Below are 24731 nucleotides of genomic sequence, written 5' to 3' on the forward strand. Positions count from 1 at the left end.
AGGGGAATGTGCAGTTGTAGATCTAGAGCTGAATGTTCAATTGTGAACAAATTTCAGTGCTGTCTTTGAAGATGTTCCTTGTAATCCCTTCTCTTGGAATGACTTGAGGCCCGTAATCTAACATTTATCCCTGTGGACCCCTATTCTTCCCCTGAATTTAAAATTTCTCCCATTTGTGTTCCAGTTGCTGCAGAGGCAGGCAGGGGTCCTGGGCGAAGCTGACACTGTTGTTTGTGTGAAGGCAGCAGAGGGGTGAGGCAGCTGTGCAGCCTGTTCCCTTGGCTGGGCCTTGCAGTGCTTTACCCTGTGCAGTTCCCAGCTGTGCCAGCCTCTGGTTAAACATCTCCTCAAGAACACGTCCTCAGAGTGAGGAGCCACAGTGGCCTCTTGCCACACGAGCGTTCCTTGTGCCCATGCACAAGAGATCCTGGACTGCTGCTCTTTTCTGTGGGGATCTGCTACCAAACTGTGCTAAGGAGACCTTTTGGTTTGGTTTTGTGTCTTCCTCCCTTTGCCCTTCTCCAACCCGGGCGATCCTGCTGGGGCCCTCCCTGGCCCTGCTGCATCGCTGCTGTACCGGTGCCACCTGCTGGGAGACAGCCCGGGAATGGGAGGGAAAATGGGACAGCCTCTTTGGACACAGCCTCTGGGGACACCACAACAGCCCAAGCGGCTGCGAGTGTAGGAGGATCTAGCTGGGTGTACCAGGAAGGGCAGGAAAGAGCCAGCCTGACAGGGACAATGTCTGAGATAAACTGAGGGCTGTACAGAGCGTCTCGAAGGGCTTGTTTATAGGAGCACATAACTGAGCTCATTTGGGCAGTGTTTTACAGAGTCGTGCAGAAACACTTCTTACGTGCCTCCTGATGGGGAAAAAATCTTAGTAGAAGTATTTTCAAGAGTCTGTCACAATGCTGTGTGCAGATTTTCCCCTACAAAAATTATTTGCTGAATACAAGGTCTCTAATCAGAATTGAGATGAGAGAGAATGCTTATAGTAGGTATTCTTTTGTCTTGTGTAGTTTATTTTAGTTAAGTTTAATTTACCTAAAATTAAATGATGTTCCAACTGGAGTATATTAAAATTCTTCAAGTGGCCCTAGCATAGGTTCCATTATTGCTACATACCGCTGTAAAATAAAGCCAAATGTTTGATCCTTCATCATATGATTGCCTTCTTTTAACTTGGATAGTGGAACCCTCTGTCCCAATGGTTTACAGAAGTACTCAAATTTTGTAATATTTTAAAAAGAGGCTAGGATATGAGGGACTTCCCATGTCTTCCCTTCCACATCCAGGAGCTGCGATCTTGTATTTTTCTGTACAAACTACACATTCCGTATGCTTTTGTGTGCATGCCAAAGTCTAAGTTGCACTATTCTGTATAAGATTTAAGTTTTCCATGTTTCCAGTAACTTACACTGATTTACTGAGGGTAGCTTTGAAGACTAGGGAATGTATTTAGAATGCATCTATAGTCACATCTCACACCTCTAGACTGTGCAGCTTAGTACTGAGGCAATTGGACATGGGCAGATTTCTGCTGTTATTGGTGGCAGCTGCTCCCTTTGACTTGCAGGGGACAGTGCCTTACACCATAACAGCCAGAATGGGCTGCTTGGGTCATAGATAGTACACAGTCAGAAAATTCAGGGTGTTTTTTAGGTAACAGCTTAGTTAAAAGTAGTTTCCAAATGTCCTGGATACCTTGCCTTGCATCTCATGCTCTTGTTAGACTCTGCTGTCTGGATTGTGATGTTTCATAATGCAGAAGGTTGATTTCATAATATTGTTAGTTGCATATTAGAAAATACGGAAAGGTTTATCATATTTTAAGACTTCAAAAATGTTTTGTTCAGGTTGGTGTGACTTCCACAAATGGAGACTTGAAAGGATTTATAGATCAGAACCAGAGTCCAACAAAAGGTAAGAGAATTCTATTCCATACATACATTAAGACTTATTTCACTGCATATGATTGATTCACATTTGGGATACTCAGAATTTAAATGTTCAAAATATATTTCATACATCCCTACCAGTAGTTGTTTAATACCAACATATAAGTGTCAGTAGCAAAGATGGGAAGGGCATCAGAATTTCAGAGGGGAGAAGGTGTAATAAAAATAATAATAAGATAACATAAGCCTTTTTTTCATTCCTCGATGGTAAATAATATGCTGAATTTCCTGATTTCTAGTCCACCCTTAAAGTTCCCTGTTTCTGTTGTAGTCAAAATGGCAGAGAAGGCTAAGCATGATGTCATACTTCTTTCTAAATGTTCTGCATAATTTACAATAAAAATTATATTTTGTCCTGTCCTGTTTTATCTTAGCACTTCTAGATTAATCACTTTTGACTCAAAACCAATTTATGATCAGTCGTAACAGCTATGATATTCCAGTAAAGTAAATCCCTTATCTATATTAGAAAACTCAAGGATTTGCAGTCCAGGAAACATTTCAATCAACCTTTCTAAGTAAATACTGGTTTGCTGTTGTCCACTGCAATAATCCAGTGCATGTAGTAGCAGGAAGGTTGATTTTTGGCTGATGCCGTCAAACCTAGGAGACTGAAAAAACGAGACAGCTAAACAGAAAATGGCTGGAACTACAGTATCTTCCTAATTTTCTAAATTTTGCAGAATGTGACAAACTGGTGGAGGCTGAGAATTATTTATTGCACATTGTGCTTCACTGTTTTGTGATTAGAGTGTTGTGATGCTAGGGAAAAATATTAAGTGCAAGATTTTCAAATAATTTCTGAAACAAGCAAATGATTTGTCCAGAAAATAACTTAATAACTTTATAAAAATATGGGTCATTACTGTTAGGAATATCCCAGTGACCCTTATCCCACACTTTATCAGATTTTGCTTCTGACATGATGGATGCATTATTATCTCAATTTTTGTATATTTTATAAAATGTTATCATCTAATGATTTTTATTTTTAACCTTGAGGTATAATTAGAAATTGTTGCCATCTCTACTGAAATAAAACATCTTGCTCACAATGGATTACTCTTCTTAGAAGATCAAATATTCCATAAAAGCTGGGGAAACTTTTACAGATACAGCCAGTATCTAAGCTGTCTCTTGCTTTCAGTTTAAAATATCCTTTACTTCTTTTGGCATGTCCACTGTTGAACTCTGGAAATTATGGAGGGGGCAAAAACTCCAAACAGGTATTCAGATCCACTGTCCCTTAACAGGGCTTTGTGATCTTCCTAGTGAAGGCAGTTTGGTTTCTTAGTTGTTTTTTTTAATATACATTATTTAAATTAAATCATTTGCTATAATAAAGGTAATTAATTGCTACATATCTGGGCCTATTTATAATGTGCCTTCATAGTACCCTTAGACTGAGGCATGATGGATACATGATATGTTCAAAAACAAAGGAGAGAGGCCTTTTGCTCTAATGAAGACCTTCTTGAAAGCATCAGATTTCAGGGCCTAGAAATTTTTGCTTAAAAAACAGTTGCATTTGTCTTTTCTTTCCAGAAAGATAATTGTGGTGTGTGTTTGGTTTTGCCTCTAGCACAAACAGTATTGCATTAATGGAACACTTCAGATTCTCATGCTGAAACTTGAGCACATAGAAAATTCTTTGTAAAATGTCTTCCTTTTTATTAATGAGCCCTCATCTTTTATTTTACTATGAAATCTGTTGTGAAATTCTAGGTTTACTTGGTCTAATTTTGAAAAATGCTGTTCTGCTCTGGGTGAGCCATGGCCACGTCCCTTTGCCTGGTAAGAGCAGCCTGGCTCTCTGAGGATGCTACACCAGGTCAGCTGTTGCTGTTCCTGTGCTCACACAGATACTGCAGTCTCCTTCCTCAGCCTTACCACCACCAGATAATCGTTGTGTTGGGGAAACTTTCTGCCTTTGTCTCACTAAAAATGCCTAATCAAAGTAGCTGATCACGTGACCCTTGCACTTCAAAATGGATTTGTCTGCTTTTCTTCCATTCACAGGCTCAGTTTTCAAAATCTCCTTTCCCTGCTAGTTTTTCCCCTGAACCATCTGGGGGAGTAACTCTGATGCTGCTATTGCAGTGTTTGTTTGATCAGGCTCCATTTACCATTTATCTTTCCCACCATTACTTTTAGTGTCCTTTACCTTTAGGGCCCATGCACAGCCTCTGGGTGTTTTCCTGGTCTGTTTTGCTACAGGAGAAGTTAATGCTCACAGACTGCTTAGGTATTGCAATCTGATCTGTAAGTGTTAGAGTACTGCTGTGTCACTTTTGCTGATTTTTAAATCTGAATTAATGTTTCTAACTAGATTGACAGGTTGTTTGGTTTATTTGGGGGTTCAGTTTTCTTATTCTAACTTGTTTCCTGTATTTGTTAGTGAATATTGTCATCTTGCTGCTGCAGCTTTTTCTCATTCAGGCTTTTTAGAATACTTTCAGTATTTATGTTTTTATCCCTCATGTAGATGATGTACAGGGAAAAAAAACATTTCTAATACCCAGTGTATCTAAATGCAATGCAAATTGACTAAGGAATTTGATGTTCTAAATGTGATGATTGCAGAATCAAGCATATACATCCAAATTTGTAATCCTCATAAAAATACTTGATGCCTAATTATGAAGGGAACCAGACTTTTTTTCCTACATGTGCCAAGAAGAAATTTCACAGTGCTCAGCAAAACATTAACTCAAATGTTGTTCACTTTGTTTAGTGAACAGTTCTAGTTCAACAGACAATTCACTTCCCTACATGTGTTGCCTTTATCTCATAGGTAACAGGCTCTTTTGGCTAAAAGTCCCTCCATTTGGAGCTTTCTTCTGCTTGAAATGAGCACTCCTTGGATCTGAGAGGGAATGCCACATGCAGATGGCTTTTGACTGATGGCCATGGTACCCACCTAATGCCAGGGACTGCTTGTGCGAGGACCACCACTGGGTAAAATATTTTAGTAGCCCATGCAGCACAGTCAGGATATCTCCTTTCTGAAAGTCCTTTTCACATGGTCTGTGACATAGTAGATTCTTATTGTTGCAGTCAAAATTGTTCAGCTGTGACAGGCTGGGCTGTGCTGGCCATGCTTCATTTCCTTACCTGAAATTACTAATGACTGAAATTATTCGTGTAGGAGACCTGCATTTTAATATTCCCAGACAGAAAAAAAATGGCTCTGATTCTCATTGTTTAGTAAATGAATATTCTTGGGATAGTGAATGGAAAAGAGATGCTTCCTCTGAAGTTTTGGAGAACACAGATGGCTATTAGTAGCCTTCAGGATAGATCTGTATGTAAGTGTCAGGTATTCTCCTAGTTTTCCATCATGGATTGTGCCTTTTGGGAGATACTCCTGGGAGGATCCATGCTAACAAGACTGATGTGCTCCTGGGTGTCAACAGAACTTTGATGTCCAGTAAGGTTGATTGATAGGAACTAAGGAACTGCGTCCATCATTCAGGCAGAATCCTGGTTTAAGTGGCAAAATGTCTTTGTGGAGTTGGTCCATTCTGTCAAAATGATTCAATAGAATAGTTCAAGTTGGCCCTTAGGTAGGTGTAATGAGGTTTGTGAATGAGTTAGATAGTGGCAGCTCTGCCTTTGGTTTTGGGTAATTGTTGCAAGCTGTGATGAACCAGGCTTACCGTCGAGTTCATGATAAAAAGATGCAGGTGTAACTGTGAGGATTTAAAACCTTTTGTTTGGGAGATACTCCCAGTCACCGAGTTACATGCTTGAAGTTTTTGAGCCTGTTCGCATCTCTTACAACAATGGAAAATCGCCCCGCTTTTCCAGTGATTCCAAGCCGAGGGCGTGTCTGTGTTACCCCTTGCCCCACAGAACCACCCCTGCCGCCTGTGCACGCACAGGGATGTGTGCAGCCTTCCGGGCTCCGTGCCGGCTGAGCGAGTCCCGAGGCTCCCTGGTCGCTTGGAGTTGCCTGGGTGCGAAACCCTGCGATAAAATCAGGATTTGCAATCAGGTATCACTTGAAAGCTCACGTTAGTGGTCGATGAGTCCTCATCAGCCCCTTGAGCCTGCGGGCGCCGCTGCCGTGGCCGCGCAGCAGGGCGGGCCTGGCGGGTGGAACAGCCCGGTTAAATCCCGGGCACCGGCTGGATGCCGGGGCACAGCCCTGCCCGGGGGAAGGAGAGGCTGCCGCGGGGCAAGTGGGACTGGGCACATCTGCTGCTGCTGGGGCCATACGTACAGGATTCTTACCCTAAAATATGGGACGTAGACTCACACAAAGGTTTTGAGGAATCTTGCTGTCCTTAGTTAATACTTCTTTGTTACTGTATTCCCCGTTCCTATGAGTTTACATGTTGTTCTTTATTTACTGCTGTGGAGGGAAAAGGGAGTCCAGCCACAGAGCACCAGTCTTGCTACAGGCTCCATGAGGGAGGAGCCATTAATCTTATAATGATTGCAGAGAGCCTGCTTTGGGTGGGAATCTTTCACTTCTGATAAAACTTCGCAATGAACTTCGTTTCAATGCATTTTTCTATTACACAGTACCTATCTTTTACTAAGTCCTGATAGGGCTGGTGTTTTAAAAACTTAGTGCACAGGGCTGCTGTAAGAAAAGTACTTCATTGTATGCTTGAAGAGAACTGCTAAAATGACCAAGACATCAGCAGCAGTTATCCGTAGGCCTGTACCTGGTACTTTCAGATTCATACAGCTGTTAACTCCTGTAGATTTGTCTCAAATTGAACAGTAAAAGACTGAAATTGTACTGCTCAGTGTAAGCCTGAAGTACATTGAAAAACTGCCTGTCCCATTTTATTTTTTCTTTTCTACAGATCTCTTCTATTTCATCTCTGTGGAATATTTAAAGTTAGGTTTGTAGCCCAGTAATTTTGTGCAATGCACAAATGAAGAATTGTACCAAGAAAATACGTGTGAACTAATAATGCGATAATAATTCCATTTTTCTTTTATCCTACTGATCTTGGAGATAAGTACATTTACTGATCTGTCTTAGTGTAATAGAGGAGCCTGAGGACACATCTCATATGTTATTCCAAAATATCCTAATGGGCTGCTGATATCTCACAGCTCTGAGCTGGGGTTTTTGCCATCATTGTCAAGCTGTAGACTGTATTATTAAAAATGGCTGTTCATTGAGACACTTTTAAAAAGTGGACATTTGTTTAGAGCTGTGAATATGAAATCCAAACTACCAACACTTCCCTGGTGTTTTGTTTGAAAATTCAATGGTTTTTCTTGTTGATGTATGCTTTGTGTGTAACCCCAGCTGGTTGGGCTGTGCTCCCCATCAGCCATGGTCTCCTTCAAACTGGCCGTGACAGATTCTATAGATTCTCCAGTTGACATTGTTTCTGATTATCTTTGCAACTAAGCTGCAGACCTAACAGATTTAGTTATATGGGAAAAAGAATCACTAAAATCTCTTTAGCTTTGTATTTGTATAGGAGTGCATGTTGTTTATGTGCAATTAGGCTATTTAGGGTGGCACATAATGATTTAGAATGAGTTTGGTGAACTGCTTTGTGTGTGCATGTGAGCACACATGTACATAAACGTGAATAACTTTATCTGTGACTGCTTGAAGCTGAAGATCATTTATATTGATTTTTTTCTTTTTGTGCGCCAGTAGAATTATTGCACAAATGCCAGGAAGAATAATAGTTATGTAGCAAAGATTGTTTTTTAAAATAAGAAATTATAGCAACACTGGTTTCTCTCCCTGAGAAGCCACAGTAGTGGTGACTGAAGGATGGAAAAATAATTTATGTAGAAGCAAAGTGCTTTTCTTCTGAGAGAAACATACATATATATATATATATATATCCACTGGCAGATTCTTATTCTGAATTTGCTTCAGTGCTAAGGAGGCTCACTTTGGGATGGGTCTCTGTGTATTGCAGTTAAAGTCTCCCTATGAGAGTTTTAAGTAGGTTTCTTTCCCACGTGCTTGGTTTTCCATAGGTAAATGGGAATAATGACACTGACCTCCTTTGTGCCTTGAAAGTACTGCTGAGAAACATTATATAAGAATTGAGTATTATTATACAAATCATTCCATTTTGATCCATCTGTGCTGACCTTTTCCATCCATGCAGTGAGATTACCGTGACTCAAGGCTGATGGGTCTCATTGTGTTCAGCTTATCACTGTACTCACTGCTCTTGTGCCTCAGGACATAAATCAGTGTAATCTTTTTTGTCCCCAAATGATGGGTGTTATTAAGACTTGGCATTTATTTAGTATTTGGTCATGTTTAAAGCCTTTGCAATTGCTTTGTGATAGTATATATAGTTAGTTTGATGATATTTCTGCTTTCAGTTGAATACCGAAATCTGTTGAATGTTTTGTCACATCTACTTCCTCCTAAATATAAAAATATAATGATATAATAATACTATTTGAAGCAACTGAGGTTACATGAGTATCTGGACCATGATGCTATTTGGTAAAAAAGAAAATGGTCAGAATATTTTACTTGTAATTGATAAAACTTTCTGTTTACTATTTTTTCAACTGCTGACAAACACAAAAAGCAACCTCTTACTGTGAAGAATTTGGTTGTTTTTTCTTTCTGGCCACTGTGGATAAGAAATACCTCACTTATAAAAACAAACTCGTTCTTTTTCATCCTATCTGTATTTTAAAATCTACATATCCACATATTTATATTTGCCAATGAAGAAAATTAAAAGTAAGAACAAGGGCAGGGAAACATTTCTTTGAAAACTTGGTCAACTCCTAAGATTGTTTTGACAGTACTGCTGCCAAATGAGGGATTTGTGTAGGGATTAGAAGATGAAAATCTTTTTTATTTACAGTAACTCTGGCCAAAAAGACATTTAAACACACACCATATGTAAGCAAATGTCTTTTTAAAATCAAGATCAGGTCATTTGAATGACCCTTGTATTTACTGAAGTTACCCCAGTGGTGCCAATGTTCCACTATCCAGGGAGCCTTGTAAATGAAGGCACAGTGCAGCAGTAGCTGCTAATTAGTGGTTTATTAGTGGTTTTTCCTGTGCTGCTCAGTAAATCTGGTGGGTTTGTGTGGCTTTGGCCATGGGTCTGCATGTGTGTGTGAGGGAAGTACATCCATGCAGAAGTTCAAAGCAATCACAGGTGCAGCTGGATCCCATGGATCCCAGTCTGCGTGGCGCATGCTGAGAAGGGAACAAGCTGTGCCCACTGCTGGATGTGGTGAGTGGCCATGTGCCTTGTCCAGTGCTGTGAGCCCCACGTGGCCACTGTGGCACGGACAAACATGACAGCCCAGTGCCTCTTGCAGTGGGAAGTGCAGCTGGAGGCAGCTGTGTGGTGAAAGAGCTGGGAGCCAAAACCGACCCTGCACGATTTTACTGCACTTGGCCATGTGACCTTACGCTGTCGACATCAGAGAAATCATTTATTTCTTTTCCCTGGTAAGAAAAGGGACAAGGAGAAATAGCATGAGAGCTGATCTTAAAGGTAGTGGGGTCAAAAGTTTCAGTTGCAGCAGAAAAGAGAAAAATTCCTACAGCAGTACTGGGAAGTGACACGTCACTGATGGCAGCAGCCTGGAATGAGTGGAGATATACTAGGTTTTGATGGAATATGCTGGCTCAGCTTGGGAAATCCTGGGCAAAATCCTCTAGCAAAAGTAACACTGGCAAGTGAGAGAACTATTTTGAGCTCAGCATGGGAACACAGTGTATGTAAATAATGAATTACTGTCTTGTGCTCTCTGGCACTACCTCCCAAAAGATGTTTCATATAACAGAGCAAAGATTTACTGGGGGTTTTCAAGTGTGGGAGGTTTATATTTGTTTTTCTAGGTGAGTTACATGACTGAATATTTTTTTCATTTTATTGACTAGAGATGCAAGCTGCTTCTGAAGATGTTTTCAGATACATATTTCCTTTTGGAAAATTAATATTAAGTAGTAGTATTACTCCAGATGGCAAAAGAATCTACACAGAACATTAGAACATCCTAGTCTCAATTTGTTTGTATTGCTGATATATCTATTGAATATTTCTTATGAAGGTGAGACTTTGCATAAATCTACATCTTTTCTACATTTGTGCTGTAACTACAGAAGATCCTTTTCCCTCTCAGTTGTGTTGCTTCTGCTTCAGGTTGCAGAGAAGTTACTTTGTTGAATTTATCATTTTTCAGTAACCTCATGGAAAACATAGGTATACTAAAATAAAATGTAAAAAAAGGAGAGTATGATTCAGGACCAAGTGAGAAAAGAAAATTGGGCAGTGGAGGTGAACAGGTGATGTGAGAAAAGACAGGGGAACAGGGATGTGTAACACCACTGAGTCAGCTTGGGCCATGTGGGCTAAGCTGAGTGTTGGCTGGCTCCTGTGGGAGGAGGGCTGGTGCCTGTGCTGCTCTGAAGGGACCTGTCACCTTAGATGCCTTCAGCTGCTGTCTGCAGTGCCAGAGAACATTAGTAGCTCTCCAGGAACCTATCCTTATCCTCATGACACCAGCTAGAGCCAGGCTGACTCTGGATTACCAGGCAGTGGCAGCTCTTCCTTACATTTGGTTGTGCCTCAGACCCCATCCCCTCCCCACGCTGGATCAGGCTGTGTGTAGGAACGGGGGCTGCTCTTCGATTGATCAGTTCCCAGCTCTCCTGCTTTGACGCTGTCACAGGGAAAGGAGCTGCTGCCACCACAGTGGCAGTCTGGATAAGCCCATGTGCTCAGGGCTTTGAGAGGCTTATGCACAACAGTTTGAACACCCACGGGGTAGCAGTGGTGCTGCAACAGTTTTGATTTAAACATTCACTCCCAATAATCAAGATACAAATTGCAATTTGGGAGAGAGAAGGAGCAGCAGTATTTTTGGGGCTGTCAGCACAGAGCTGCCCTTCTCTGTGGAAGGCAGGTTGATTTAGATCCATAAGCAGTTTGGGGTCACAGAGATGATAAACATCTTGGGATGAGAACACCCTGCACTGGAGATGGCACGGGAGACTTTATTGTGACATCCAGCTGCCTGCTCTGTGACTTTAGGTGAGTTGTAAAGGCATCACTTACTCCATCTGTACAGTGCAGGCTGTGGCTGGCTTCCATCAGCAGTGACTGGAACGCTCTGGGACAGTCAGATGAGGAATAGTTAAGGTTTGGAAAGTTTATGGTTTATTTTGTACACGTGATTATGATTGCAAATAGGATTTGTATGTTGGCTTCTTTTAGAAGTATTCTCATTAATTTTCACTTCTAATGCTGAGGAATGTCAGGCTGTGTGCTCTTTGTCTTAGGCAAGAATAAATTGTTTCTGGAAATAAAATACATGTAATTTTGAAAGTAATATAGTGAAGGTGTCGTCCTTGTTACATCTGCTGAGAGGTCTGGAGGTTTCCTGAGGGGGTGTTCACAGCAAATGAGACAACAAAGCCAGTCTGATTCCAAAGCATTAGAGTGGTGTGAGAATTTGCCACAGCGTTTTTCACAGCTAACTAAGGAAGTAATTTAAAACTCTCCTTTTACCATTCTTTTTAGGTAATATTTCAGTAATCGCATTGCCAGTTTCCAGCACCAACTCTCCGACTAAGATTTTGCCAAAAACCTTGGGACCAATCAATGTGAATGTTGGACCCCAAATGGTAAGTTTTGCAACCCCAGTATTGCCAGCTTGTGTAACAGACTGTGACTTCCTGGTGGTGTAAGACAGGAACACGAGAGGAACTTGCTGCCTCCTGCCTCAGCCACAGCTGGATGGGAGGGTGGTGACCTGGGGTACAGCAGGCCTGGCATGCAGAACTGCCACTCCCAGCAATGCTCTTGTACGTGTCCTTAGGGGGTACCTGTCTTCTGGGCTTTGAGTGCAAATTGAAACAGCTTTACTAGCTGACACTTTAACTATTAGTCACAAGTGTATTGAGAAAAAACCCTCATTACTTGATACTCTTTGAATGTTTTAAGTCATGTTCTCACCAGTAAATCTCCAGCATTGTCAGAGAATGTCTTTGATGTGTTGGTCAAAAATTCTAAACTTGCTGGAACTACTCTTCTTAAAACTCTCTTTTTCTGTCCATGATAACTGTATACGTATATTGATGTTCCAGGGATTTTGGATCTAGTTTTGAGAAAAAATTTAGATTTTCTGGTGGTCAGAGAGCTAAACAGGCAATACTGTGAACAGTTTCTAGTAACCTGGTACCTCCTTGCCAAGCACTTAGCCTGAGTACAGAACTCTTTGATGTGTTTCATAAAAATGGTATTGGGTCTTTTTCACCCGAGCAGTGTCTGCTGTTCACTGGGGGGTTTGTCCCAGCTGGGCAGAGGGGCACACACATCACAGCCCCCCCCGTGGCACTCCCTGCTCGCAGAGCTCTGCCCCCAGCACTGGCCAGGGGCTGCCTGCCAGGAACAGCTCAGTACGTCAGTGCTGATGTCTCGCTGCGGCCTGTGCCCTGTGGCACTGCACTGGAACAGTTCTGCCACTGAGGATGTGTCCTGGCAGTGCAATAAATAGCCCACAACAGGGAGAGCACTCACTTAATGCAGTTCCTGCTCTTACGACTGACTTCTCAAGTCCTGCTTTTGGTTTCAGTGAGGCCTGCTTGCAGTTTAGGTTCTATAGCAGGTAGAAGTTGCAAAAGCTACTGCGTGATGTGAGACACACAATTTTTATTCTTTTTTTTTTTTGTTAATATTTTATTCTTTTATTCTGCTGCTTTGCAAGGATAGATCTATATTCAGAAAACATTTTCTTAATAAACAGCCAGTAACGCAGGCTTTCTAAGACACCCAGCATACAGCTGTGTTGTGCCAGACTGTTTAAAAGTGAATGCTCACGAGCTCTCAGTAGTGGCAATGGTAGCGCTCCCTCAGCATCTGCCTGTGTCAGCAACACCCTGCTTGATTAATTTATTTGTTTAGGCCTTATTTCCCCACTGTGGGCTCCAGGCCCTGGGGCCGCTCCGGGCCCTTCAGAGCAGCGCAGAGGCTCGGGCGCGCCGTGGCCGGGGCTGTGCCGCGGTGCGGCCGGCGCGGCTGCAGGAGCGGCCGGCTGCCGCTAGATGGCGGCGCGGGCCGGGCCGGGCCGGGCCGGGCTGTCGCTCGCCCCCGGGGCCGTTGGCAGCTGCGGCCGCAGCCGCGCTCGTTTCACCGAGCTCCAAAACACGAATCAGCCCTTGACACCCTTCTGCCCCAGGCCGGAGCAGCAGTCAGGTGACAGAAGCGACCTTTCCTGTGCCTGCCTGCAATGGGTAAAGCCAGGCGCCTTTGGTTCTCCAGTATCAACCAGGAAATAAATACATAACCTGCAACTGTGTTTTGGTTCCTCTAAAATTCTCTTTTCTTTTGGTTCTGTCAAGCTGTACATTTGCAAACAATAAATGAGATAAATGCATGCCTTTAAGTCAAAAAAGACATGTATGTAGTCACAACAAGGTACCAGTAATGCTCAATGAGCTAAGGAAATGGGGAATTCTTCACATTCCATTTTTCTACTTGTCTAAACAGTAGTGATGGATACTAAACAAATGCTGTATACTTATCTGTAGTTTGTATATATATGCATATATATATACACACTTACAGTACCTATATATCTGCTGTATACTTACAGCATATACTTACAACAGTTAGTTACCAGAGTGCCTTGGGATGCTTACACAGGTGTTGGTAAGTTTATTAGTAAAGGAAACCACCAAGTTTAGTACAATCACTACTCAAAATGTCACTAATAAATGGAGTAAAGTAAAACAAAGTTTTAAAAAATTAGGTAAGGTGTAAGAGTAAAAAGCACTGTCCAAGAAGCTTTGATATGAATCTTACCATAATGGAATCAAAATAATTAAATTTGGTTTATTTCAAAAATTAGCTTTATCAGTACTGTTTCATTTTTAAATATTATTTAAATTATTCTGGTGACCTACTTTGAAAAATGAACTTGGATGTGATTTAAAAGTCGAGACTGGGTGTCTTGGTGTTAACCAGTGTACCTACAATTTCACCAGGTTTGCATAAATGTAAATTCTATCTATAGCATAAAGACTTTACATTGAATTCTGTATGTACAATTAGTTGCCAGAGTGCCTTGGGATTTTGTGAATGCTGGAAACTGCAGGGAATACTTTGCCTGCAGCTCAGATTATCTTTTGTACAGACAATTACAAGAGACTAATCCATTGGAAACAAAGAAGGCTGTATTGATTACACTGATCAAGAAATTGCCTAGATGTACTCATGAAGAAACAATTGGATGTCTATAGGTACAGATCCTATCTGCCATACTGGGGAATTACTTGGAATCATTTGTCTGGTTCTTGTCCATATGAATAAGACAGTAATATGGTACAATTAATGGAAAACTTAGCAGTGCTGTAATGGCTTTGCTGTATGAAGATCTTCTGATGCCATCTCTTCTGTATATTATGACTGCTTCTGGTACAGAATTATCATTACTTTTCTTAGTGCAATGCTTAGTATGAATTTTGGGCTGTAGTTACCTCTGTTTTCTTTAGAGAGCTGTGGTTTTTATTGCTAAATTTTACAGATCATAAGCACACCGCAAAGACTGACCAGTTCAGGGAGTGTTCTGATTGGGAGTCCGTACAACGCAGCTCCGACAATGGTCACGCAGACACACATAACAGAGGCTTCCGGCTGGGTCCCAGGGTAAGGCTTTCGTCTCGTTTAAAGATGTCTGAGCATCTCTTCTGATCTCTTCTGGTATTTATACTGTTGAATCTTCGCTGACTTACAGTTTCTCATTCTTGCACAACTAAATGGAGTATGGCATGTGCTTTTCAGACTGGGAGGCACTTCTGATGGAGCAAGTGAACACAAATTATAAGCACCAGTCACTTCACTGTCTGCTTTAATTGTGGTTTCTGACAGTGTCTATTTCTTGGTAAAAATGGAGAGTCACAACGACTCCTGTTAAAAGAAGCCTTTATTTTTTCCAGAAGTTCATGGTATATCCATGTAGCACTGCTATTGAGCACAGCAGCAGGTATCTACAGGGGGAGAGACTGTCAAAAACACTTCAACAGGCATTTAAGAATAAACTCCGGTAGCAAACTTTGGATATAATCAGTGTGGTATTTTTATTACTATTCTACATTAACAACAAGTTTCATGGGGTTCTGAGGTGCTCCCGCCAAACATGACTCTTGTTATCTCTTCTGATTAAATCTGGTCTTTACAGTGTTTCTTGGTATTTTGTTTTAATATCAGTACTGCTGAGCTTAGCTGTCTCAAAACAGAGATGTAGTGTTTTGCCTCTGAAAAAGTAATATATTTCTGCATCTAGATTAATTTTTCTAATCAGTGATGAATGTCAGTATTACCTTTTCAACAATAAAGGTGGGAAATGGAACATCTAGGAAAGTGCAGAAATGAGAGTGCAATGTTTGTGCCTTGACTTTCTCCATTTTACTCTGTGACCAAGGTCTGTCATAGGCTGTACTTCCCAATTACTCCCCAGAGTCAATAAACTGCAGGCCCAGCCACGCAGTTTTTAAGCTGAATTTTTTTTGCTGACTGCTCATTTCCTGAAATACCTTTTGAATGCACTTAGTTCTGATTTTATTTGAGAAAGGAGTTGCCACTTTTTTTCTGCACATTTTGTGAAATGTGGAGGCCAGACAGACACACTCTTTCAGTACCCAGAAGAGGAACAAACTCTACTGTCTGGTCACAGCTTGCTAAACCAAAGAATCGACATGCCTTGCTTTCCAAGGTGTCATCCAGTGGTGGGGATTCCCAGAGCAGCCTTGTGGCAGTGCATCAACCACCACCACTAAGCAGCACCATCCTGCTGTTTGTGTACTGTCCAAGTCAAGACACAGGATTTCCAATGAGCTTTATATTTTGCTTCATCCATAAAAAGGCTTGAGATGACTCCAGGCAGACCAGTCAATAGTGATGCATGCAGAAGTCCATACAATAGGCCATATTTTCATTTGAGGAGCAGAGCTAAGGAAGGGTCTGTGGTATTCCTGAACTGAGGTAGCAAGCCGTTGCTGAAGACACTTCAGAAGAATGCTTGCTTTACCCATTGTTTACTCTACGGACTCTAAATTATTTCCAAAATGAGGGGAGCACGTTCACTGGCAGGGCTTGGCACAGGCTCTGGCAGCCGGGAGTGCAGAGCAGGGCACAGCTCTCACTCACTGCCAGCCCAGGCACGTGCCCAGGGCAGACCCCAGCCCCAGCTGCTCAGCCCCCACTTAAACACCATGGACAGAAATCCCTTTGGTGCTGCCGAGGGAGATCACACAACCAAAGTGTGCTGGCTTTCAAGCACAGGTTTTCAAACCCATCCTTTTTGTTTCGCTTCCTTCCCAGCAGTGTCAGGTGTTCAGCTCTGTAAGTCTGTGCTGGGAGCCCAGCTTTGGAAAGCATGGGGAGACAACGTTCCCCAGCTCAGCACAGCTCTTGGGCCCTGCCTTGGGCTGGAAAGCAGCTCCTGCTTGCTGTGGGGAATAAACTGGAGGATAAGGAATGGCCAATGATTGCAGACTGCTGCTGCTGTTCAAAATTCACAGCAGCTGCTTCTTCAGCATCTGTCTTCAGCTCTGTATACATCAACTCTAACAGGAAAATGTTTAGTGTTTTACCTTGGGGTTGTGTTTAAAGATTCTTAAATATTCACTGGCTTGAAAATATATCTTATGCACTGTTTAAAGACATTTTTCTTCCATATGGGGGAATTTTAAATAGAAATTTTCAAAGGAGTCCAGCTTCTCCTTTTTGATGGACTTTGGCCATCTAGCTCACACCAGCACTTCCTGTAGTTCCAGGTGAAGTAGTTTCCCCCAGTTCCTGTGGGCAAAGCATGGTAAAATTTGGAATAGAATTTGTCTGCCAACAACTTCCTTCACAAATCCTAACCACCTTCCCTCAAATTTTGTCAAGCTCTGTGTGTTGTATTTTTCCCTTTCAATAAACATGTAACAGCAAACACTAGAACAAGCTAGGCCCCATATACAATTATTTTAGTGGTCTATAGATATAATGTTATTTTCAACTTAAGTTTGAATTGTCTTGTCTTAGGGAGCGAAAACGGACTCAAGAAATTATAGAGTCAGATTTTTCAGAAAGGTGAGTGTTACTGACTGTGTATATTATGTATAGAGTCATACCTGCTTTATTTCAGAAAGATTTGCCTTTCAGAAAGATAACTGTCCAGTTCCTGCTTTCAGCAGTTTTCACTCCTTCACATCAAAGCTGTGTTGGGGTTTTTTTAGTCTGCTGGTGTTCCTTTTTATTATTTTTTGTTTCTTTTACCTGTATTCTGTCTTCTTAGATACATTCACAATTTTGAAAACCATTATTTGGTTTTTTTAATAGTTTCTTTAGTTTTTTACAGCTGACAGGGGCCCTTTTTCTGTAAAATAACAGCTCTCCATGGAACACCTTGTCAAATGAAACCATGAGACTAAATTAAAAAAAAAAAAAGAAAAAAAAGAAACAAAAACAACACAGCTGAACTTCTTAAAGGTTTCTATTGAATTACACATCCAGATCTAGTTTGTGTGATAAAAACAACTGTTCTTGTTTTTATCTATTACCATTACCTTTTCTGGAAGAAGGTGAATGGAAAATAACCCTGACAGTTTGCCAGTTCTTAATTTGGCACCTTAAAACCCAATGACCATGTACTTACTCTCCATGAAAGAGATTCTTGTATCTGTTCTGTGATGGATACATCATGGAATAGATGTATATATATGTATATATGTGGATATATTCTATGATGGACACACCTTAATTCCCCTAATGACCAAGTTTAGTATCTCCTGCTGTATATTACATAGGAACGTCTGAGCCTTTCTATTTTAGGCACACACATGAGAGCTCCACATAAACATGGCTTCCAGGTACATAAGCACCCTGGGAGATTTTCCTCTTTTTTCTGGTTGTTCTTTCGTGAGACTACCTGGAGATGAATTCCAAATCCACTTTAAGCATCTTCACAGCAGCATGTGTTCAAATGCTACCAATGTAAAAATAGGCAAGGAAGGGGAAGGGGCTCTAGTGCACTTTTTTGCCAACTTGTAAACAACAAGAAACTGATACAAAACTTTTATTTTTCGTTTTGATAGTCCAGATTTCTGTTACCTTTTGCTGTGAAACAAAGTAGCTTATTAACATTCAACATATTAAAATAATACTTTTCTCTTTCAGTAAGAGAAGCAAGAAAGGAGATAAAAATGGGAAGGGTCTGAGACATTTTTCAATGAAAGTTTGTGAAAAAGTTCAACGTAAAGGAACAACTTCATACAATGAAGTCGCTGATGAGCTCGTATCAGAATTCACAACTTCTAACAGCCACCTAGCAACAGATTCAGTAAGCAAATATGTGTTGAATTTTGTTACACCAATACAGATTAGTCTGTTTTATCATGGAATTATGTTTCTGCACTGTCCTGCCACAGTCCATACTCACCTTCACTTAACTAGTTCTCAAATATAAAGACTTACCCTTTGAAATCTAAAAATACAGAATTAAGATGAAGAATTGAACTCCCTCTAAATTATAAACAACGTAGAGGAATCTGCCAAAATAACTAACTTTAAGGAAAGGCTACTCTTGCATATGTGGTCTTGTCAGGCTTTACAACTGTGCCAGACTTGCCATGATGGAATTTCCCACAGAGATGCTTCAGGAAGGCCTGAAGCTTCCATTTGCAACCAAGCATGCCCATGTGGTATCCAAGGGGTATCACAGATGAAGGATCGTGGTTTAACACCATTCTGACCAGACTGCCATTTTGGCATTTGAACTTCTCCATGTCTATGGAGGATGTGTTCAATTGCTTTTCCCTTTTTAATTCAATTCTTTTGTTGTAATTAGTCTTGTATTGTTTTCTTAGCAGGCTTACGATCAGAAAAATATTCGACGGAGAGTTTACGATGCCCTCAATGTCCTGATGGCAATGAACATCATTTCAAAGGAGAAGAAGGAAATCCGATGGATCGGCCTTCCTACAAACTCAGCTCAGGAATGTCAGAATCTAGAGGTAAAGGGAGGTACATGGGGAATTCTGTTTTATTCACATGCTTTGATAATTGACTTGCTTTTCTTTATAGAAGAGGGATTTTTTTTCTTAATTTGAACCTGATTGGTTTTGATGCTTGTACACTATGGAAATATAAATTTTGATACTGGAATAAACTGAAAAAAAATGTGTTTGTGTATGCTTAGTTCAGTTTCATTTAGTATACATTATATTTAGTTTTTTTTAAAAAGCCAAGCTGTTTACCGTACAAAAATGGTCATTGATTAAATCAGGGATTATTTTTAAGATTAAAGTCTGTAGTACCTTGAATTAACCAGAAGAAAGTCAAAAGAATTTATGGTTCAGTTATGCTCACAAAATGGTTTACATTTAAAATTAGACCAATTCTCTATTAATATCTGTACTTGGAAATATAATTCAAAGTCAATTAAATTGAAATATAATTCCTGCTGGAATGTCAAAAACTAGTTATGATCTGCCAGAGAAAGCAAGAAGAAGTTTTACTTATCAGTTATTTCCATTATTTTTTCAGCAGGCTAAGAGTTACAGTGTTCTTTGCAGGAATGCCAGAATTTATATGCACAAATGTTGCCTGTCCTTCAGGCCAAATGTGCTATAAATAAAAAGCACAATTCACTGTATTTACTGCAGCCTGCTGTAATGGCTGTCTGCAAATACTTCTCTGTGACACTTGAACATGAGGTATCTTAAAATGTGGGTGGGTGCCTCTGCAGTACAGAGCAGTTATTTTTGTGCAGGGTCATTTACATCAATTGTCTTTCTAGATGTGGTAAGAGAAAAGCTTTTACTGTCCTTTTCCATTACAGTAACTTGAAAAATACATCCATCCAAGGACAATGCATGAGTTCAATCATTATGCTTCAGGATGTTTTTTTTTAATTCTGGATAAATCTACATTTTGCATGCATTCATGTGAATGCATTGTCTCCAGTATAGGTTATTGTTACAAATATGGAACTTGAATTTCATTATCTCATCTTCAATAATCATATGCAATTTACAATTTCAGGCTCTAATTACACATGCACAAAATGGAAGCCAGGCATATTTTTCAAAAAATGTTGCTTCCTCTGACATAATAGAAAAGAATGTAAAACAAAGCTGCATTTTGATGGTGTGAAAATCAGAATTAATTTCGCTTTTAAGGCTGTATAAAGTGGCAACTGTTCTTACAATGTAAATCTGTAATAAGATTACCAGTACAAAAATCAGTGCGAAAGAGCTTGTTATATAGAAACCATGCCTGAATGATATCTGTACTGCTTACTGGTTTTAAGAGTCCCAGCACAGAAAGCCAACTGAAAGATGCATTTTAAACATTAAAGTGTGTGAGGAGGGAACCACCACAAAGAAACCTTGTAAAAATAAGATAGAGGAGTTTGGGCCAGATAAGTTTTTAAAATGCCACAATATTTAGTTTCAGAGCTTGAGTGAAAAGGTAATTTAAGAGTTTAGTCTTTTGGGAGCCAGTGATACAGTGCTGGCACCAAAGAGGATGATGAGCAAAAAGCCCTTTAAACCCCAGCTGTCCAATTCTTAAGCATTGCCCCAGAGGACACTTCCAAAGGCTGCTGCATCTGCAGGGTCAGCTCTGCCCTGTCCCAGCCCTGTGTGTCCCAGCTGCAGCAGCTTGGCCACATCAACCTGCTGCAAGAGCTGTGCTCCTGTAGAAAATGTTACCTCTACCCCTTTTTGTTGCTGCTGTCTTGTCAGTTTAATTAAGTCTCAAACAACAAGTGGAGGTCACTGTAAGATATAGGTGATCATAAGCCCAGCCTCCATATATTTATGTCTAGTAGCTTGCAGCTAGGAGAACAGTGGGACATGCACAATTCCAAAAGAGTGGAGGGCAGAAGGGGAAAAAAATCCCAAAGCATCCCCTTGAGCAAGTGTTTGATTCGGTGCCAATTTGCACTCAGTGCAAGACAAAAGAGGCAGAATGGGGGGGACATAATAGTCTCTTGTAATAATTAAATCCTTACTGGAGTTAAAACTGTTGACAAAGAAAGACATTACAGTCTGCCAGACCTGCTTCATGGAGAAACTCTTATTCCCATGCAATTTGCCCCCATTTACAAAGAAAGCATGTTCAGTTTGGCACAAGGGAATGGACAAGGTAACTAAGTATCTTGATGCATTTACATTTATCTTTTAAGATAGAAAAACAGAAGCGGATTGAAAGGATAAAACAGAAGCGAGCCCAACTGCAAGAACTGCTACTGCAGGTATATTTCATTTCAATTTTTTTCCCCCATAAGTGAAAATATCAAGTGCAAATCAAACATGTTAGACCTTCTGAAGTTCTTTCTAGATTTAGCTAACAGCTGTGACATACTAAGGAGAAAAGTTTGACTCCTGTGACCTTTCTGGATTCTGGTAGAGGGACCTCTTGCCAACACCGTGGTTCAGTTTTGCCTGCTGTAAACCAGCACGCTCCATCTGTGTGCCACAAGCTTTCCTATGTGTTCTGCTGAAGCTTTTCCAACCTTAGTGGGAATGGGAACAACTCACAAGTCCCCCTTGTTGACTCTTAAGTTCCCCCAGAGCTACCCTGAGTCATTTTTCAAATTTTCTCTTTGACCTAAGCTTTGAAGTTCACAACAACTTGTGTAGCAGAGTTGTTTTGGAGAATATAGACATTTCTGGATCTTAAGAGTGGAAGGCTGGCAAATCTAACACCTTTACTTTCTGTCATATACCTTTGAGATTATTTTTGGCTTTAATTGCTGAAATATATTTCAAATGCATCTTGTTTATAAAGTAACATTTTATAAATATAGTTACGAGCATTCCTTAACATTCTAGTCTGTGCAGACTTCTAGTAATTTAAATGTAATCAAACAGTTTTATGAGATTACAGACAATAAGGCTACATTTTTTGCTGGTTCAACTACACTGAGACAATTTTCATGTAATTGATATTTACTGAAACTTTCAAATATCTGATGCTTCTTTGTTTTTCACCAAAAGCTGTTTCTCTACTTAGGATACAATTGGGATTCTATCTGTCTGACCCAATACATCAGCAGTTCCTCCAACAGTAAAATAAAATTCCACTAGTGAATAAGGCAACTCAGGCCCTCTTAACTTTTAGCCCAAATATTGACAAAGTTGATCTCTTACTGTCCACAACTGTCATTATTGCCCTGATTATGTTGATTGCCAAAGGGTTTACCAGTCCTTTGGGATGGTGATTATCCACCTTTTTCCCCTTAAATGGGATAAGCAGTGCCTCAGGTGGGTAAGTACTGACTTTACTCCCTCAAATAACATTTCCCAAACCCACACATTTTCACACATGTGCAGTCAGGTATAAGAAACTGGCAGGCAGAGAGTGGTGTCACAAACATCATCTGCTTAATAACTTCCAGAGGAGAATTTCTAAACTGACTCTTTTGAGAGAGAGAAGAATGTGATGGATGAGAAGGGAAAGAGAATAAAAATACAGATATGGGATGTGGGGGAATTTTTGTTTCAGTGTAGCTATCTCCTACCCTGAGGCAATTACATGTAAAAAGTACCAGAGAAGACCTCTGACTCCAGAGCCTTTTCAAAGGGATTGGGGAAACATTCTCCAGCAAGCCTTACTGCTTCTTTCTTGTTTCTTCTCCAGGGAATATGAGGGGAAACAGAATCAATAGTATATGTGTGCAAAAATTGGGTTTAACTTCTGCTCCTGGTGAATTTCACTAGTGCCAAGAGAAAGTAAGGCCACAACTCACTTTTTGACAAAAAATTACTGAAGGTATTGAGAGTTGGTAAATAAGACCTATGAGGTTTCATTTCCTGGAAACACTGATGTCTGCTCTTTTATTGACAGCGATCATTTTTTCTTTCTTTTGTTTTACAGCAAATAGCATTTAAAAACTTGGTACAAAGAAATCAGCAAAATGAACAGCAAAATCAAGGCCCTCCATCTTTGACCTCCACAATACAGCTGCCTTTCTTAATAGTCAACACTAGCAAAAGAACAATTATAGACTGCAGCATATCAAGTGATAAGTGAGTGTTTATGAAATTATTTTTATAATTTTATTTTCTTTGTGGACTGGAATTTTTCCTCAAACAAGTGAGGGAAGTTTTTCTAGTTTACTAGAAGTAACTCTTGTACTTACATTCACAACTGTCACTTCAGGCGGTTGCTTGGTTTTTTTTTTTTCAATATTTAATGCAACTGCAGTAATAATATGGATGAGTTTATTAACACTAGTTAAAACAGGCTGACTTTCACTGTTGTAAAAGCACTTCAGGCTGACATTTCAAAGAGCATTCCCTGCACAGAAGAAATAACTATTATGAAGTTATTATTATTAAGAAATAACTAGAATGAAACTATTTACTGGGACAGCATTACCTTTTAAAGCAGCCATGTGAATTCTTACTCTTAGTATGCCATTAAAATGTACACAGAAACACAAGGTTACCCATATGACACAAAAGTAACATATTCCAGGTGATAACAACTTCAAAAGTGTTTTTAAACAGCAAAAACTTCTTTGAAGGAAAAGATACAGAAATTTGTAATACTGTCATTGTGAGCAAACTGCTACAGTTGCATTCACATTAATCTGAAAATCTTCCAGTTACATAATTGTGTGTGCTTGTGTTCTTCATCCTGTGAAAATATGGCTGAAGTTTGAGGTGCTGTTACGTTAATTGGTAATCAGCTCACAATCAGTTTATTAGCTGAAAATAGCTGGCTTTGCTCTAATACTGTAGATTACAGATTTCACTCTGTGGTATGCAAATCCTGTACTGAACTACAAGTCAATCACACAGCAAAAATAGACAGACTCTAGTAACCCATGCACCAGCATGCAAAGCAGCAGTATTATTAAAAGTTGAATTTTTGTAGAAAATTAGACTGAAGTCCAATATATTCTGTCACAAAACTTGTGGAATACTGTCATGAGCACTGCAGTTCAGCAAGTTGGGAATTTTAGGATCATTTTTGATTTAGCATAATTATACTCTTATTCTATAGTCTCACTACAGAGGTCTTCCTGCTCTTTTAAACAGGACTCTACACTTAGGTTTGAAGTTGTTAAAAAGTTGAACAGTTTCATACTGAAACTTCAGAACTGCTTTGAGTTATCAGAGATTAATCTGGCATTTGGGATCCAGAGCAGTGTAACACACTTCTATGCTCTCCAGCTCTGTGAAAACACTCCTACTAAAAGTGAGCACACCAAAATTATTGAAGTTGTTGATACTTCAATTTATATAACTCAGCTTTGGTAGTATGTCACCTGGAGGTCATTAAGTGTACAACCCAAATTAAGCCAGCTTTCCACTGGGATTATTATTTGTGCAACTAATTAATGGCAGCAGTAATAGGTAAACAGTGCCAGAAACTGCTCTGTTTTAACCACTGTTACACTGATCTGCTAAATAAGGCAGTTAGCAAAGGTGGTGCCTTGGTTTGGAGAATTCCCAGTCTGTAGTTAATTGGAGAGTATTTGTGCTGCTTGACTCCATCACTGGGCAGCTTGAGGGCTTGCTCTGCACTTGGTTCCAGACTGAAAGCCAAAGGGCTTCCTTTTTCCTTTCTTCTCCAAATAACATTTATATGAAGTACTGATGCTAGTAAGTCCAATGAAGAGCTAAGCTCACAGCGTTAGCTACTCAAAATTGTATTTACAGAAGAACTTCTAAAGGAAAGTAATTGCTTGGAAATGTTATAATGTATATAAGGGCGATATAGTATCAGAAGGAAAATAGGTTTGTGTCCTCTAAGCATTTTCCTATGCAAAATCAGCCAAAAC

General features: G+C 40.2%; 1 protein-coding gene and 1 long non-coding RNA gene across 8 annotated transcripts in view; one reads left to right on the forward strand and one right to left on the reverse strand.

Moving 5' to 3' along the window:
- The window catches only part of TFDP2 (transcription factor Dp-2), a 52480-nt gene that overhangs the window by 17844 nt on the left and 9905 nt on the right, over positions 1-24731 (forward strand). For 3 of the 6 annotated variants that reach the window (XM_053986293.1, XM_053986294.1, XM_053986295.1), the window contains exons 3-10: positions 1860-1926; positions 11468-11571; positions 14472-14593; positions 16976-17023; positions 18110-18272; positions 18799-18945; positions 21123-21191; positions 22817-22968. In XM_053986293.1, coding sequence (XP_053842268.1) covers positions 1860-1926; positions 11468-11571; positions 14472-14593; positions 16976-17023; positions 18110-18272; positions 18799-18945; positions 21123-21191; positions 22817-22968 — 872 coding nt within the window. Of the gene's footprint in view, positions 1-1859; positions 1927-4893; positions 4920-11467; positions 11572-14471; positions 14594-16975; positions 17024-18109; positions 18273-18798; positions 18946-21122; positions 21192-22816; positions 22969-24731 lie in introns of those variants that run through there. The other 3 variants (XM_053986296.1, XM_053986298.1, XM_053986297.1) reach the window with 3 other exon arrangements.
- Positions 16378-24731, reverse strand: part of LOC128812104 (uncharacterized) — a 28525-nt gene continuing 20171 nt past the window's right edge. The window contains exons 6-7 of one of the 2 annotated variants that reach the window (XR_008438597.1): positions 23082-23239; positions 16378-16744 (exon numbers count right to left, since the gene is read on the reverse strand). This is a non-coding gene — a long non-coding RNA (uncharacterized LOC128812104). The remainder of the gene's footprint in view (positions 16745-23081; positions 23240-24731) is intronic. The other variant, XR_008438599.1, reaches the window with a different exon arrangement.

The sequence above is a fragment of the Vidua macroura genome, chromosome 10 (genome assembly GCF_024509145.1).
Source record: "Vidua macroura isolate BioBank_ID:100142 chromosome 10, ASM2450914v1, whole genome shotgun sequence".
In the NCBI taxonomy this organism is placed as follows: Eukaryota; Metazoa; Chordata; class Aves; order Passeriformes; family Viduidae; genus Vidua; species Vidua macroura.